The following is a 15013-nucleotide window of genomic DNA, read 5'->3' as shown; positions in this document are numbered from 1 at the left end:
CCCGACCAGGCCGCACCTCACCATCCACAAACCCCACAAGTCGCATTTTTTACCCCAGCCGGGGAGCACCGTGCTGCTGCTCGGCCACCCCCGGGCCCGGGAAGGCGCCCGCCTCACGGGGCATCCAGCACGGAGTACAGCGGTGGAGGAAGGAATATCGATGCAATACGAGTGACTACAAAAGCAGGTTTTTATTATTACAAAAATTACATTTTTCTTTTAAAAAAAAAAAACACAAACCACAAAACTTTTTTTTTTAATACACTGTTTTCCCAATACTGTGCGGAAAGGCTGCGCTTGCCCTGCAGTGAGGCGAGGCGGCCCTGACAGCACCATCCAACATCACTAAGCGAGGAGCCTGCAGGTGTCCTGCTCCACCAGGATGCGGCCACAGGTCCCAAAACCACCAAATCCCAAAAATTTCTGAAAGCCAGCAACGAGGAAACAAGACATGAGTCTCTGCCACCCTGACATTTCAGGTACCGTCTCATTGAGCTCTCTTTTGCTCACTCCCTTGAGCCTTCAAACTCCTTTAAAGCTCAGGAACATTCCAAGCAGGAAAAAAACCACCATCAAAGACATTTATTTAGCCTTAAACCCCAGTAACTGGTCAGACACAGCAGCATTTAGGCCGTAACAGTGCACTGGAGGCAGCCAGCCCTGGTACCACAGACTCACCTAAGGTGTGTTCTTAAAAAAAGAAACAGTACATTCTGTATTCAGTCTTTGGGAGAAAAAAAAATAAATGAAAATATGTATATAAAAATCACAGGAGTACCAAAAGGCATTGGTCAAGTTGAGTCTCACCACGCTGGGATTACCAGTGTTACCAGCGCTGAGCTGCACTGGGCCAAACTAAGGGGTTTGGGGCTGCCGTTTCACCGTCAGTGCATGCTTTCCACAGTTATCTCCCCACTGGAAACTACCCCCACAGACAGGGGTTCTGTTGTCAGAGGGGTTACTTCACAAAGTACAAAAATAGACAAAAAACCCCACATAAACCCTTAAAATAGACCTAGGTATCACGTACACCAACCTCATTATGGCTACATTAAAAGTCCTAGCTTAAAACCAGTTCCATTTCTACCACAGACCTCCACCTGACACCAACAGCTACAAAGCTACAAGCCCTAAATCTCCAACTCTCAACAGGCTACAGATGATCTCCCGCCTGTGGCCCTGCAAGTGCCTGCTCCCCAGTTCCATACAAAGACGGGCTGAAGAGGCAGCTGCCACATTAAAACACGCCCCTGTTGCGCTTCAGTAGCACCAGTGAAGAGATCCGCGTGCCCCACAGCTCTGCTGCGAAGCAGATATGAAACATCTATTGACAGGGGAATGGAAACTGAGGCACTGAGGTGACACAGCTCTAGTAAGGCAACAGCGGTACTTGATAAAACCTAGATCTTCTAATTTTTTTGTCCTGAGGTTTATCTTGCACTCCTTTCCAGGGAATGTGATATTCCTGGCAACACTTCGCACTTAAAAAAGAATTTATGGTCAGTTTTGGACAAGAAGCTTTCAAAACATTTCCAGGTAAAATTTAAGATTTAACGGAAAAAAAAAAAAAGATATGGAAAAGAGGAAATCTGAGCAGCTGCTTCATCATGATTGCTGGCAAATCCCAAATACTGACAATGGAGAACTATATAAACTACATCTTAAAAACTATATATAGTTTATAGTTCCCTATAAACTACATGATTTAAAATTACTTTTCTGGCTGACCTCATGCTGGAAATACAGGAGAAGTCAGACAGAACAGTCAGTGAGGAGTATCACGGGCTGAAGCAGCTCTGCGGCAGCCCGACAGCGTGCTCTGCGGGCAGGAGAACACTGTTAGCACCAAGTGGTCCCTCAGCAAAGTACCAAGCTCGGAGCCCTGAAAACTACGGAGCTTGTTCCTCTTTCGATCAGAATTCATCCCGTAATCTTGGTGGGTGGTCCATGCCAAAAAATGAAGAGGGTTTTCCGTGCACGTCGCGCTCTCTTTTCACAAAGGCAGTAAACGAAGAGACACAGTTCCCGATAAAATGATCGGACTGGCCAAGAATATACAAATCAATCTGAGGCACTTCTGGCTGCAAGCTAACAACCTTGATCTGCAGGGAAACAAGGAAAGCAAATTAATCCATTCATCTATTATTACAATCCAAATGCCTTGGCATAATATTAGAAATGGGAATAGACAACAAGAAGGGAGTGGATTCTGTCTTAAGTTGCGCCATAACTCATTTATGAATACACAAGTGTCAAAACATTTTTGAAAATCACTTAGGTTTATTCAATTGAAGCCTTTTCAGGGAGAAATTTACTACCGTGCAGGACAATGCTCTTCTTCCTCTCTAGGAAAGGAAGAGTTTTACAGTCTAATTTTTATTGCTATGAGCAAAATTTACTTTGAGATGCCAATATTTGTCTGTGAACAACGAATTACACAACTGCCTGCCTGCTGTCCGTGGCAGCAATGGGCCAGAATCCAAGGAAGGTTCTTATTAACGCACTCCTGCCAGAACAGGTTCCCGAAAGACTTACCTTTCCTTGGAAGAACTGCTGTATTTCCGTCGTGTAGGGCTCAGAATCTGTAGCGATATAAACAGATTTAGCCTCTGTCTTTTTCACCCAGAGCTTGAGAGCACGCTTGATCTCTTTGAGGTCTGGCAGGCACATGTCCATGGTGAGAGGGACCGCAGCACTTCGGTCGTAGCCCACGCACTGAGGTGAAGCCATGAAGTGCGGCCCGGCTGTCCCGTCCTTTAACATATTGCAAGCATTTTTCTATTGGAAGAAAAAAAGAGAAAATAATCATGTTTGAACGGCAAGTGTGAGAAAACACTACCACATCCCCCACTTCTGCCAGCAGTGTTACAGCCTGTTTGAAAGAGGAATCCCGACAGCGTTTCTAACACACAGTGAGTTATCAAACACCAGCAGGGTTTGGGCTGCTGCCCCAGAAGCACAGCTCCTCTTTGGGCAGCTTCTTCCACAAGCATTAGCCACCCGAATACAGCAACCAGCCTCACACAGGAACATACCCAGTCTGAGCCGATCCTCAGGTGAATTCCTACGTAGGGCCTGACCAGCAGAGAATGAATATAGGCTTCTCCTTTCTTCACCATTTCATCAGACCACACCATGTACTTCTGGAGGGGCCGGTGCTCCTCTAAGACTGGAAACTGGGCCGGAGCTCCAGGTAAGGCGAGTACAGGGTGCTCAGACGGTGAAAACCTACAGAAAAAACCCCAGCAGACTGAAACACGACATAATCTTGCATGCTTCATCTTGTAAAGACTACTACACGTGGATTCTGTGAAGGTTAGAATGGAAACTAAAGCTGAAATACGCAGCATCTGTTGCTCCAAGTTTACCCAAGACAATCCTCAGCATTTTGCCATGTGAGCAGAATACTGAAGCATAACTCAGGTACTGTGTTTTACCTCAGACCCAGCAACAAATGAATTAGTATTATTTGACAGACAAAAGATAAGAATCTTAAACATATAGCACAAATAGCAATAAGAGCTTATGTTTCCACCCTGAACTAGAGCAATTCTGTCACCCAAACTTACTGATACAATTGAAGTAGCTCTGAAAACATGAAGTAACCAGCAAAATACAGTTCATGATTAGCAACTAAGAACGAAATTATTTTTGAAGAATAATTACCTATATAATCAATAAATACTGTAACTAAGCATTTCTGGACCAGAAATCAATCAGCCTAAGGGAGTTCACACCTAACAGTGCCCACAGGAAGAGCGTTCTCAGCAAATATTTAATGGAAAAAGCATTAAGATATTTAATTCTATTGCTAACTAACCACTTCAATTTCTCCCCCAAAATGCAAAGGCTTTACACAGTGACTCGCAGAACTGTTTCATGCGTTACTCATGCGTTACAGTGGCATGCCAACACTTTTCCATCTTCTTGCTACCTTTGGATCCAATGGTCCTTGTATGCAGAACTGAAGGAAATTCCCTTGAAGAGCTCAGACTTATCAAAATTCACTTGGAACTGATCCCAGAAGGGACCAAATGGATTTCCATCCTGCAAAGGAAAGACAAGTGCTCATTCAGCATATACGGAGAGCCTGAAAGACAGATCTAGCAAGATCCTGGGGTGCAGAGTCAAAGAATTTTTCTGTTAGAGGAGGAAAGCAGCCCAAATACAACAGCCTGTTTTTCACACATAAGTTCCACAAGGAAAGAGTGACACACACTAAAGAAAGTTAACTGAGAGCTAATGCAAAGACTGTCTTAAACGAACAATCTCTCAAACTTGTATTTAAAAGAGGTTGCTTTAAAACCAGGACAACTGTAACAGAGATGCAAAATGGGCAGAGACCAGTAAGCATTGTTGTTACAGATTTGCTCTCCTTACAGTCACGATCAAATCTGAAGTGATAAAACCTGTTTACACAAACCATCTTCCTGAATCCCAAGGATTTGCTGACAAAGAAAAGCATGAGAAGCTGGTGAAGGATCTTGAGCACAAATGTTATGAGGAGCAGCTGAGGCAGCTGGGGTTGTTCAGCCTGGAGAAAAGGACATTGAGGGGAGACCTTATCACTCTCTACAACTGCCTGAAAGGAGGGTGTAGGGGGACCCGGGGGGGAGGGGTGTTGGTCTCTTCTCCCAAGTAACAGGTGACAGGACAAGAGCAAATGGCCTCAAGTTGCACCAGGGGAGGTTTAGATTGGATATTAGGAAAAAAATTTTTTCACTGAAAGGGTTGTCAAGCATTGTAACAGGCTGCCCGGGGAAGTGGTGGAGTCGTCACCCCTGGAAGGATTTAAAAGTCGGGTAGATGTTGTGCTGAGGGACATGGTTTAGAGGTAACTTGGCAGTGTTGGGTTAACAGTTGGACTCAATGATCTTGAGGGCTTTTACAACCTAAACGATTTTATGAGGGCACAGCATGCCACACACCGATAAACATGAGGAGGAACTTCTTTACTTTGAGGGTGGCAAAGCACTGGCACAGGCTGCCCAGAGAGGCGGTGGAGTCTCCGTCTCTGTAGATATTCAAAACCCACTTGGACGCGTTCCTGTGCAACCTGCTCTAGGTGACCCTGCTCTGGCAGGAAGGCTAGATGATCTCCAGAGGTCCCTCCCAACCCCTATCATTCTGTAATTCTGTGAAAGGAATACCATGTGGATGCATTTGGGGTGGAAAACTCATAAGTTTGCAAATCACTGGCAACCTAAATGAGTCGGTCATTCCCTTTGGAACCGCCACAGAATTAAACTGTGCCTACAGGGGATGCAGAAGGAACTCACCTTCATGGGACAAGTGCTTTTGTCAGCACTTCTCTGAGCTGCTGCTTCAAAGCAGTAAGCCACCCGCTTGCCAGGAGGCCAGTGAACGGGCGCCAGCTTCTCCATGAACTCCTCCAGGCTGATAACGCGGTGGTACTGCAGGAGCGGCTCCAGCTTGAAGTGCTCCATGTAGGGGACGTGCAGCTGGGAAGAACAGAGACCGCCTCAACTCACAGAGCCCCGGGAGCCGTACCTCACTCCACGGGGGGAGGCCGCAGCCCTGCCCGCCCCCTCCCCGCCCGGCCCCCGGGGGCTCACGTTGGTGTAGGGCGGGCGGTGATGGCGGTACTCGATCCACGGTGGCACAGCCAGGGTCCGGTTGAGGGCCCGGGCGAAGGCCAGGGCTCCCAAGAAGTGTTCGGCCTGGTTCCCGAACCGGCCTGCAAAGAGAGGGCGAGAGCGGGGCTCAGCCGGGGCCTGCACCGGGAGCTCTGCCGGAGGCTCCGCCGCGGCAGGAGGGCCTCACCCATGCAGGGACAGTAGAGCAGGTAACCGGCCGCGTCCCAGGCGAGCCCCGCGTCGCCTCCCGCCACCATCACCCCGAGGAGAAGGAAAAGCAGGAGAACCAGCGGCGCCGCCATGGCGGCCGGACGCAGGTCAACGAGAAACGGCCCTATCCCGGCATGCCCCGCGGCCCGCCGGAACGGCCTCTCTAAGCGGGAAGCGGCCACCATCGAGGCGGAAGTGAGAGAGCGACGTCACTCCCATAATGCCCCGCACAATGGGGCCGCCGGGGCCTGGGCCGGAGCCGCGCCTGGCGGGGCCCGGGGGAACGGGGTGAGTGTGGGGAGGAGGGGGGTGGAAAGGGGGGCGAGGGGCGGTGTCACGGCGGCCCCCTCCCCTCGGCGGCGGGGTCCCCTCAGGGGAGAGGGGGGCGTGTGAGGAGGAGGAGGAGGAAGGGGGGGGCGTAGGCCGGGCCCGCCTCTCCCCCTCCCTCCCCTCAGGGCTGCGCCATGGTAACGGGGGGGGGGGGGGGGGCGCGGCGCGGCACGTGTGTTCCCCCTGCCACCGGCCCGGTAGCATCCACGGACCCTTCCCCGAGGGGTGGGGGGACTCCTGTTTCCCTCCCGGTGCAACCGGCGGGGTGGGGGGGGGGCGAGTTGCCCCTTCAACCGGCGGAGGTGCCGGGGGGGGCCCCGAGTTGCCCTCTCCGGGGCAACTCGGGGTCCCCCCGGCACCTCCGCCGGTTGCAAGCAGCACGGCCGCGCTCAGTCCTGGGGGCTTTGCAGCTACTTTGGAGCTGAGTGAGTTAAAAAACTTATTTTTTTTGTAGCATAAATAAATCATTCCGGAGACGTGTTGGCGTTTGGGGCTTTCCTGTTTGTGCAGGGAAGGCGTTTGGGGTTTTAAAACCCCCCTCTCTTATCATGTCAGGGAAGCGGAGGGTGAAAAGGATGCTTTTCCCATCTGAAAATTATCCTCTGGGAACGGTGTGTCTGGTTACATCCTATGGGAAAGGTGCAGCAGCTTTTCCCTGGGATTTGAAAGTAAATGCAAATTTTACGCAGAGTTTTTCCAAAATCTGTAAGGGATCAAGCGCAGGAAACTGATAGTTGAGCTGCTTGAGCAGCTCAACTAGAAAAATGAACCTGTTTGGATGTAAAAACTTAGGTATCTAGAAATGGACAAAGTCACTCACTGCAAAAAAATAGCGGTTTTCATAGGGGAAACCAGGGAATTGTAATGACACGTGAGTTAGTGTTTGTGACTGTAGGAAAAACTGTAAAAAAAGGGTCAATACAAGATGCGTAGAGAGGTAGGAGAGTGATTTTTGCATCCAGGTGTGGCATTGGCAAGGCTGGTAGTGTGCATCTACATCTGGTATCTGCTTTTTCTTCCTTATAATTAATAAACCAATACTGGAAAATGACTGAGGACATAGAAAAGTCACAAAGTGGTCTGAGGTCTGGAAGCAGAGCCTTGCAGTCAGGTGTTGGAGCTGGACTTGATTAGAACGTTGTAAAGAAAAGTAAGGGGTGATTTTGTTATGCTGTGTGGGGGCTTTGAAAGGCCAGCTCCGAGGGATGTTGCTGCAGCGGTTTAAGGTGTTACAGTCACTGGTCATTGTGTAGGAAAGTCAATAAATGCACGAGTGCACCCATGCCCCGGCCAGGCCGATGCCAGGCCTGACACTGCGGCTGGCATCGCTGCAGAAGCTGTGTTTGAAGCACGACGCAGGGCTGAGGCTGTACCCACCCTGGAGTCTAGTCTCTGCTTTCTGCCACGTAGCCGGTACCTTCCGCTTCAGCAAGTTTAAGCTTTAACAACTGAAAATAGCTTAGCAAACCTTAGTGGGGGACTGATCTGGCTGGCTGGGGGAGGGAAAATTTAAAAAGAGGTTGCTTTTCAGCTGAGTAAGTTCCTTCAACCACACCACCATGCAGCTGTAAAACAGCCTGGCCAGTGCAGTGGAGAAGCAGGTGGTGAAGACTGAGGGCGCACAGGAGTTCCTAGGTCAGCTTCTCTGTCCCTGCAGGAAGAAAAGGGACAGTGCTGGACCAGCCCCTTAGCAAAGGCAGAGCGGGACTCAGCAGGTAGAAACCAAGGACAGCCAGATACAAATCAGACAGAAGAGATGCCCTTTACAAAAGGGAAACCGCAGCTCCACAATCCAGGGGTTGGTCAGGCAGCCTGCCAGGCCCCGTGTCCCTGCCTCCCACTGCTGCTGCACACCCGTTCCAGCTAGATCAGCACAGCTTTGCTGTTGGTCCAGTCAGAGAACTCATCCAGGGTCCTTTTTATTTTTAGCCTAGGCAGTTCCCCGATCTGGTTTCCAGCCTAGGTCACAAGGTTTTCCCAACCAGGCAGTGCTCCATCTCACAGGAGTGACTTTGAGGGGCAGAAATTATGCAGAAATGCTGTATCATTGAACCATACTTCGTGAAGGATTAAACAGTGGGACAAAATGGCAAAGCAGGTGGTGGACTGTATCCCAGGGACTTTCTGTGAAGCCCGAGAGCCTTTTTTGTACTATGTACCAACTCAGACATACCTCATTGTTTTCTGTGCAGTGACAAGTTGCTGGAATCTCATACACAGTATATGATCCATCAGTTTTTGTGAGCTCTTCTAGCTTGAATTTGCACAAACCTGATTACTGTAGTAATGGAGTGTTTCATATAAGTTAGCAGCCAGTGGGAATCCTCAGGTGGATCGTACTATTTTCCAGCTCTGTGTTCAAGCCACCAACCTTTTATCCTCTGTAGAACTGAAGCATAGAAAGATTCATCTTGTGATGGGAGTTTTCTGTAACTGACTTATCTGAGGTTTCTGGAACTGCGTAGGCTAGACATATTTCCAGGACTAGTACAAAACTTTCTAAGATAACCAGGTTTCCCAGCTCTGCTACAAACACCGTGACCTACAAGATGTTCTCCAAACAAATGCAGGTGAAGTGTTTCCACACAGGCGGTGACTTTCTGTCTGGTAGCTACAGTTATAGTGAGCAGGGAGCATGTTGGAAACATTATTTGGAGAAATGTAACTAAGAAAACTAGTTGAGATTTTTCAAAATGTAAATATCTAGATCAGGCAGAGAGTTTTCTAGCCAAGCCTGAAATATGTCGTTAAGCTTCCAGGGCTACTGTGTTTCACTGATACTAGGCGAGACCCTCATCTTGTTTTTTCTTTCTTATTCCACAGCTGTCAAGAGTGTCCTAGGACATGCATTTAGACTTAGAAACAGACCCAAATAGGTAGAGTCCTTTTTCTTGCTAGACCCTTACAGTTTTAAAGGAAAGTTGATGAAATTTTACAATAATCAATTACAGAGATTACCATATCTTAACTCATTTGTATTTGGGCTTCTGCTCTGAAGGTGATAGTTTATGTGCCTTGCTATTAAAGACAGCAAAATTCAAATTCTGTCTTCTTTCAGGTAGCTTTGAAACCGGCACAGATGGCTGAGCTTATTCAGAGGGAAAGAAGCAACTACCTGGTGAAAGCGGCAGAGGGTCCCGTAATGTGTGCACAGCTCTGAAGCAGGAGGTAGAGAACACTGATCTTTTCCAGCACACATCTCATACAGAGGTGGAATATTCATGGTCTCAGACACCTAGATACGAAGACTGCTCTGAACTGCAGGACTCCTGCACCCTGAGGAGTAGGAGCAGCCGTCACATCACACTGGGTTGTACCAAAGCGGCACCTCAGCAGTTCTAGTCTTTTATTGTTCTGCTCTGCCTGAGTAGAGTCAGCCTGCACAAAACTCAATTCTGTTCTTAATGGACATTTCCAAACCTCATAATGACGTATTTTCTTGGAGTCATCCCATTTCCCGCTGTTTTCCATCCTGAGGGAACTGCTCACAGTATTGTGAGTGATGGTGTAGTTACAGTTACTGTTGTTTCAGCTATTCATAACGTTCAGTGGTGCACTTTCTTAATGGGGGTTGGTTAGTTCCCTCGTAGTTGCACATCCTGCCTACAACTGGCACTCGTGTTGATGTGCAGGCAGGAAGTTCCTCCCTCTGAAGCAATCATGGAGTGAGAAAGAACTTGAGGGTTTGATGCTATTTTAAGAAGAGTTTCTCAGGCAGCTAAATTCAGTGAAAGAGCTCTTTTCTGAGGTTTTTATTTCAGTTAATTGTTTACCAGTTTAGGTGTTAGTAGAACCATATAAAAAAGCGGTACTTTACCAATAAGACAAACAGAACTCAAGAACAGCCTACCAAGAGAGATTAATGTAGATTTTCATGAACATGAAAGCCAGCAGAGCATACAGGAGGTATATTTTGTTGAACAGGAAACTGTTTGAGCTCCCATTATCAATGGATGAGTGTGTAAAAGAAAAAAAATATTAAAAGTGGCTCATTATTGTAGAAAACTTGCTAATCCAGAGAGGCAGAATCTGCCCGACAGTAGGAAAGTGAAAATACAATGACTAATCATACCCTGAAGAGAAGCAGCATCTGTTGCCTTCCTGAAAAAGGTGTGATGTTGCTGATAATAGTAAGTTTTCTTCCCCAGCCCTGTTGACCCCTGTGTGGTAATTCAGATTGGTTTCCTAGGAGATGGTTTTACTAGTGCACCAGGCTGGTAGCAGAGTGGATAAAAAAAAAAATACAAGAGAACCTTAGTTTCTCTAAGAAGCTCTAGAAGGAAATTGCATGTAAGCAAAGATCAAGAGCAAGTGAGAACAGACTATGAAGAACATGAAAAAAGGGGATGAGGAGTGATCCACAAAACACATGGGGAAAGGTGAGGTATTCGGTGCTACAAAGAGACACATATCTACAATATTTCAGGAGAAAAGGCATGTAACAGGTAACATTGGCTCCTAATGGTTGCAAAAATGTAATTCAGAAAAAATTTGACATAATTTCATTTAGGTAACAGGGGTTAAGGGAGAAAAGAACAAAACACATTCTGGAGATGGGAGTTTCCCGTGTCTGTGAACACGCATCTTCACATGTTTGTAATGCTTGTTGAATGCTCACATGCATTTGTGTGCACAGGTGAAAGATGCAGTGTCTTAACACCAACCCTTCTGTGATTTCAGATGAAGATGTTTTGCTATTAAAGCAGTTTGGTCACAGAGGGTTCCAGCAGAAAACTGCACCAGGACAACATCCCAGCAAGATGCCTGCAGGCTCGAGTTCTGCTTGACATGGCCGTGTTCTACTAGACCTGCCATGACGGCATTTTTTCCTAGTGTTCCCAACTGGATTCAAGATGCAAAGCAGGAGGAGGAAGAGACAGGCTGGAAATTAGTCCCCAGACCAAGAGGTGAAGAGACCGAAAGTCAGGGAAAATGCCAATGTGAAATATCGGAGACCTCCTTCACTAATGTGGACAAGCTGAGAACTCACACACTTTCTCATACTGAGCAGAGACCGTACAACTGCCCTCAGCTGCACTGTGGCAAAGCCTTTGCTTCTAAGTACAAGCTATATAGGTAGGTAACTGCTGAACAGTGCTCCCCTACCAGAAGAGAGGGGAAAACCCCTCCATCATGTTTTTTTGCTTGAATTTCTGAGAAGGTGGAGGAGGGGAAATGCCCTTGTTGCCTCGCAAAGCAGTTGAGTCCCAGATGTTACCATACTTGGCATCTCTTTAAGCACCTTCCAGAGAACCTCAGTTAATATTTTATTCTGAGCTCAAGCTGTTTTCTGTTTTACTAAGGAGGAAATTGAATCAGAAAGTGAAGTTCACAGACTAAAAAACAAAATGAAAAGCAAGAATAGCATTCACATTTCTTAAGCTCTACCTCTGACTTTAATCACAGGAATATTTCTACTGCAGCTATTCTAGCGTGAAGCAGAGTTCCTACTTACGTACTGAAATATAGCAGAGAATAATTAAATTATATGATCGCTAGTAACTTGAAACTAGATGAACCATGGTGTCAGAGAGCGTCAGATAGAAGGTGAAATCAGTCCACAGTGGCTGACAACAGACATTGCCACAGTCTGATGCCTCCTGATGAAATGAACCCATCTCACCGGCAGGCAAGCATTTCTTGTCATATACTACCAGCATTTTCTTTGTCATTTCCCCCTTTGATAGCCTCAACAGAGAGAACAGGAGCCAAGTAGATGCCTGAAATATACCTGTGCAGAGGTGGTGTATTCTAGGGAGGACAGGCACTGCTGAGACAGACTCTAACTGTTGCTTGAAACATTGTGCTTCTGTGCCTGGAGAGTCCCCGCTGCCCAGGCTGTCGGGGCAGCATCCTTAGTGGTGGTAAAATGCCATCTGGGATTTTTGTGGCCGAAGTGTAGAACACAAAGAAAATTTCAAAAAAGTAGCGTGTGTTGTTTTAGGGGTTGGACACTAGTCTAAACTTTCCTACTTTTCTCTCAAAAGGCATATGGCCACGCACTCTGCTCAGAAGCCTCATCAGTGTATGTACTGCGAGAAGATGTTTCACCGGAAAGATCACCTTCGCAACCACCTTCAGACCCACGATCCCAACAAGGAGGCCCTCCATTGTCCTGAGTGTGGCAAGAACTACAACACAAAACTCGGCTTCAGGCGACATCTGGCCATGCATGCAGCTGCCAGTGGTGATCTCAGCTGCAAGGTATGCCTCCAGACCTTTGAAAGTACCCAAGTCCTGCTGGAGCACCTCAAAGCTCATTCTAGGCGGGCTTCTGGTGGAGCGAAGGAAAAGAAGCATCCATGTGACCACTGTGACAGGCGCTTCTACACCCGGAAAGATGTGCGGAGACACTTGGTAGTGCACACGGGGCGGAAGGACTTCTTGTGCCAGTACTGTGCTCAGAGGTTTGGGAGGAAAGATCATCTGACCAGGCACATGAAGAAAAGCCACTCCCAGGAACTGCTGAAGATTAAGACGGAGCCAGTTGACATGCTGGGTCTCCTAAGCTGCAGCTCATCTGTCGCAGTGAAAGAAGAGCTGAGTCCCGTCCTGTGTATGGCATCCAGAGACATGATAGGTGGTAAGAGCTTCCCTGGCATGTTGCCTGTGGGCATGTACAGCACGCATCTCCAAACCATGCCAAGCTCAGGAATGCCCCATTCTTTGGTTCCTAATTCTCTTCCAATGGGAATGAGCTATCCTCTGGAGTCTTCTTCTCCCATCTCCTCCCCACCGCAACCTCCTCCAAAGTATCAGCTTGGATCTACCTCATATCTGCCTGAGAAACTACCCAAAGTAGAGGTGGACAGCTTTTTGTCAGACTTCCCTGGCAGCCTGTCTCTCTCATCTGGTGAGCCTCAGTCCTCTTCGCCTCAGCCGCCCCCCCTGGATGAGGCTTTGCTTTCCAAGAGCCCTGCTAACCTTTCAGAGGCTCTCTGTGCTGCTAACATGGACTTTTCTCATCTTCTTAGCTTCCTCCCCCTAAATCTTCCTCCTTGCAATCCACCTGTATCATCAGGGGGGTTGGTCATGAGCTACTCACAGGGGGAGACACAGCCACTGCTTACCACTTTGCAACATCAACCTCAAGAATCTCCTGGAGCTGGGGCCTCGCTGAACTTTGGGCCCCTTCATTCATTGCCCCCTGTCTTCACCTCCAGCTTGAGCACAACCACGCTGCCACGTTTCCACCAGGCATTCCAATAAGCTGAAAATGGCACTGGAGAACAGATCTTTCAGTCACCCTTTTGTGGAGAGCCTTAAAAACGCACAACTCTTACTTCCCTTTGGGGTGTGAAAGCTTTGCAAAGCTGTTTCAGACAGGAGGTTTCTGATCTCTGGAGGGAGCACTTGTAGACTGGAACAGCAGATATCCCCATGCAAGTCCCAGTCCTGTACAGCAAAAAGATTTCAGCTAATAGACTGGATATATTTTATCTAATTTTTAATCTGTGAATCAGGAGCCACGCTTAGCACTGACCTTCCCTGAGATCCTGGAGCTATGTTCCTCTTTGGGAAGGGACTGTCCCTGAGAAGGAGTTGAGACTCTTTCATCTTGGGCTAAACTTTTGAAGAGTCCAGCTTCCATTTCATGTTATCACACTGCAATTCTGGCAAAACAGCCAACACCTCCACACGGAGAAGGAGGAGAAGTCAGGATACCCGCTCTGTATGAAGCCAACAGGGAAGAGGCTGTCCTTCCCCACTACCTCTCATCCCATCACCTAATACAGCTTACTCCACCGAATACAGCTTACTCCACATCAGTGTTAAGCAACAAAACCGTTTACATAGTGAATTCGGAGACATCACCTCGTTCTTCTTGGCGGAGCCGTTACGTTAAACTCATTACAGCGAACGTTGTTTACACAACACAAATCTGTTTCTGCCATTACAAAAATAGGAGGCACCAGAATACACTGGTTTTATATCTGGTGTAGCTAGAACACTGTTTACACAATGAAGTCAGGTTGCACTGATTTCTCTTCACTTACCATGTTCTTCCCCCATGGGGAAATACACTGCTTTTTGGACCACTTCAGCCCCTGCCACTGCAGGCAGCAGCTTCCCGCGTTCTCTCTCTGGCTATCCACATGTCAAGGGGATGGAGCAGCTCTCACAGCTTAGCTTGTTTTTGTGGTGTATGGATAGAGCCCTTTTAAATATCTCCCCCAGGCAAACAGATCGTGCATCTGTTCTGGAAACCAAAGCATGTGAAAAAGCTAGGTTAGGAGCTCGGGGCCGGCAGCATTGAGTACTGTCGTACAGATGAGAACAGGCTGTGGGCCCCTGCTCCGTAGGTTCCCTTGAGATGAGGAACAGAATATGAGTTTCTAGGTTTTTTTAACCATAAAAAAAGTTCAGTGAGGTCAGTGCGCTTTTGGCTTATCCATGAAGCAGTCTCAAGAGATATTTTACCTCAGTCCCAGGGTGATAACATCCACGAATCAGGAGGAAAAATTGGTCCCAGCTTCAGGTACACTCTTATCAGTGTATGCGGAGCATTTTCCCCAACACTAATAGCTCTAACAAACGCTGAGGGTTTGGGCCTGCAGTCACCCTTTCACTTAGGATTTGGTTCCACTGGCCTTTTTGTTCTCTCCTTCTCGAGCCTTGCCTCCTGAAGCTAAAGTCCTGCTTCCCCTGCTCCCTTCCTCACCTTTTAAATTCTTCCATGAACTCTCTACCTACCGAGGGCAGAAGGGTTACGCTGGTAAGTGGCAGCCAGCTGCGGGTGTCACTTAGCATCTGTATCATCCCCTGCTCTCGTTTTCCTGGGCACTTGTACTGCAGATGGTAACATATGGAGGTCAATCTCACTATATGTTGGCGTGTGTTTATGAATATAGACACACAGATCTTCATACCTCAGC

The 15013-nt window shown here is 47.7% G+C and overlaps 2 protein-coding genes across 5 annotated transcripts; one reads left to right on the top strand and one right to left on the bottom strand.

Annotated features, from left to right (window-relative positions):
* Positions 1-172: 172 nt before the first annotated feature.
* On the bottom strand, positions 173-5986 carry POFUT1 (protein O-fucosyltransferase 1). The gene is made up of 7 exons (XM_063349835.1): positions 5785-5986; positions 5577-5698; positions 5280-5462; positions 3935-4047; positions 3036-3228; positions 2536-2778; positions 173-2102 (listed from the first exon to the last, which is right to left on the bottom strand). The coding sequence occupies exons 1-7, from the start codon at positions 5897-5899 to the stop codon at positions 1914-1916; spliced, it is 1158 nt and encodes a 385-aa protein (XP_063205905.1). The 5' UTR covers positions 5900-5986; the 3' UTR covers positions 173-1913.
* A 43-nt stretch (positions 5987-6029) lies between these two features.
* Positions 6030-14149, top strand: PLAGL2 (PLAG1 like zinc finger 2). Of its 4 annotated transcripts, none has more exons than XM_063349709.1 (4): positions 6030-6095; positions 9196-9305; positions 10818-11213; positions 12125-14149. In XM_063349709.1, exons 3-4 carry the CDS (start codon positions 10951-10953, stop codon positions 13344-13346), a joined length of 1485 nt encoding a protein of 494 aa, XP_063205779.1. In that variant the 5' UTR covers positions 6030-6095; positions 9196-9305; positions 10818-10950; the 3' UTR covers positions 13347-14149. The 4 variants fall into 4 exon arrangements, with proteins under 4 accessions (XP_063205779.1, XP_063205782.1, XP_063205780.1 ...); XM_063349710.1 differs by lacking the exon at positions 6030-6095 and adding an exon at positions 8772-9013; XM_063349712.1 differs by lacking the exon at positions 10818-11213.
* Positions 14150-15013: the final 864 nt, after the last annotated feature.

Source organism: Chroicocephalus ridibundus, chromosome 12 (genome assembly GCF_963924245.1).
Source record: "Chroicocephalus ridibundus chromosome 12, bChrRid1.1, whole genome shotgun sequence".
Lineage (NCBI taxonomy): Eukaryota > Metazoa > Chordata > Aves > Charadriiformes > Laridae > Chroicocephalus > Chroicocephalus ridibundus.
Note: the sequence above shows the minus strand (reverse complement) of the source record. Positions and strands in the feature narration are given on the sequence as shown.

What these genes read in the sequence shown, in the direction of transcription:
- POFUT1 (XM_063349835.1), bottom strand. Translation starts at nt 5,899, where the DNA reads ATGGCGGCGCCGCTGGTTCTCCTGCTTTTCCTTCTCCTCGGGGTGATG. An exon ending in AAAGCACTTGTCCCATGAAG is followed by an intron (nt 4,048 to 5,279) that starts GTGAGTTCCTTC and finishes TTTCCTTTGCAG; the next exon opens with GATGGAAATCCATTTGGTCC. An exon ending in TGAGGATCGGCTCAGACTGG is followed by an intron (nt 2,779 to 3,035) that starts GTATGTTCCTGT and finishes TTCTTCCAATAG; the next exon opens with AAAAATGCTTGCAATATGTT.
- PLAGL2 (XM_063349709.1), top strand. Translation starts at nt 10,951, where the DNA reads ATGACGGCATTTTTTCCTAGTGTTCCCAACTGGATTCAAGATGCAAAG. An exon ending in TCTAAGTACAAGCTATATAG is followed by an intron (nt 11,214 to 12,124) that starts GTAGGTAACTGC and finishes TTCTCTCAAAAG; the next exon opens with GCATATGGCCACGCACTCTG.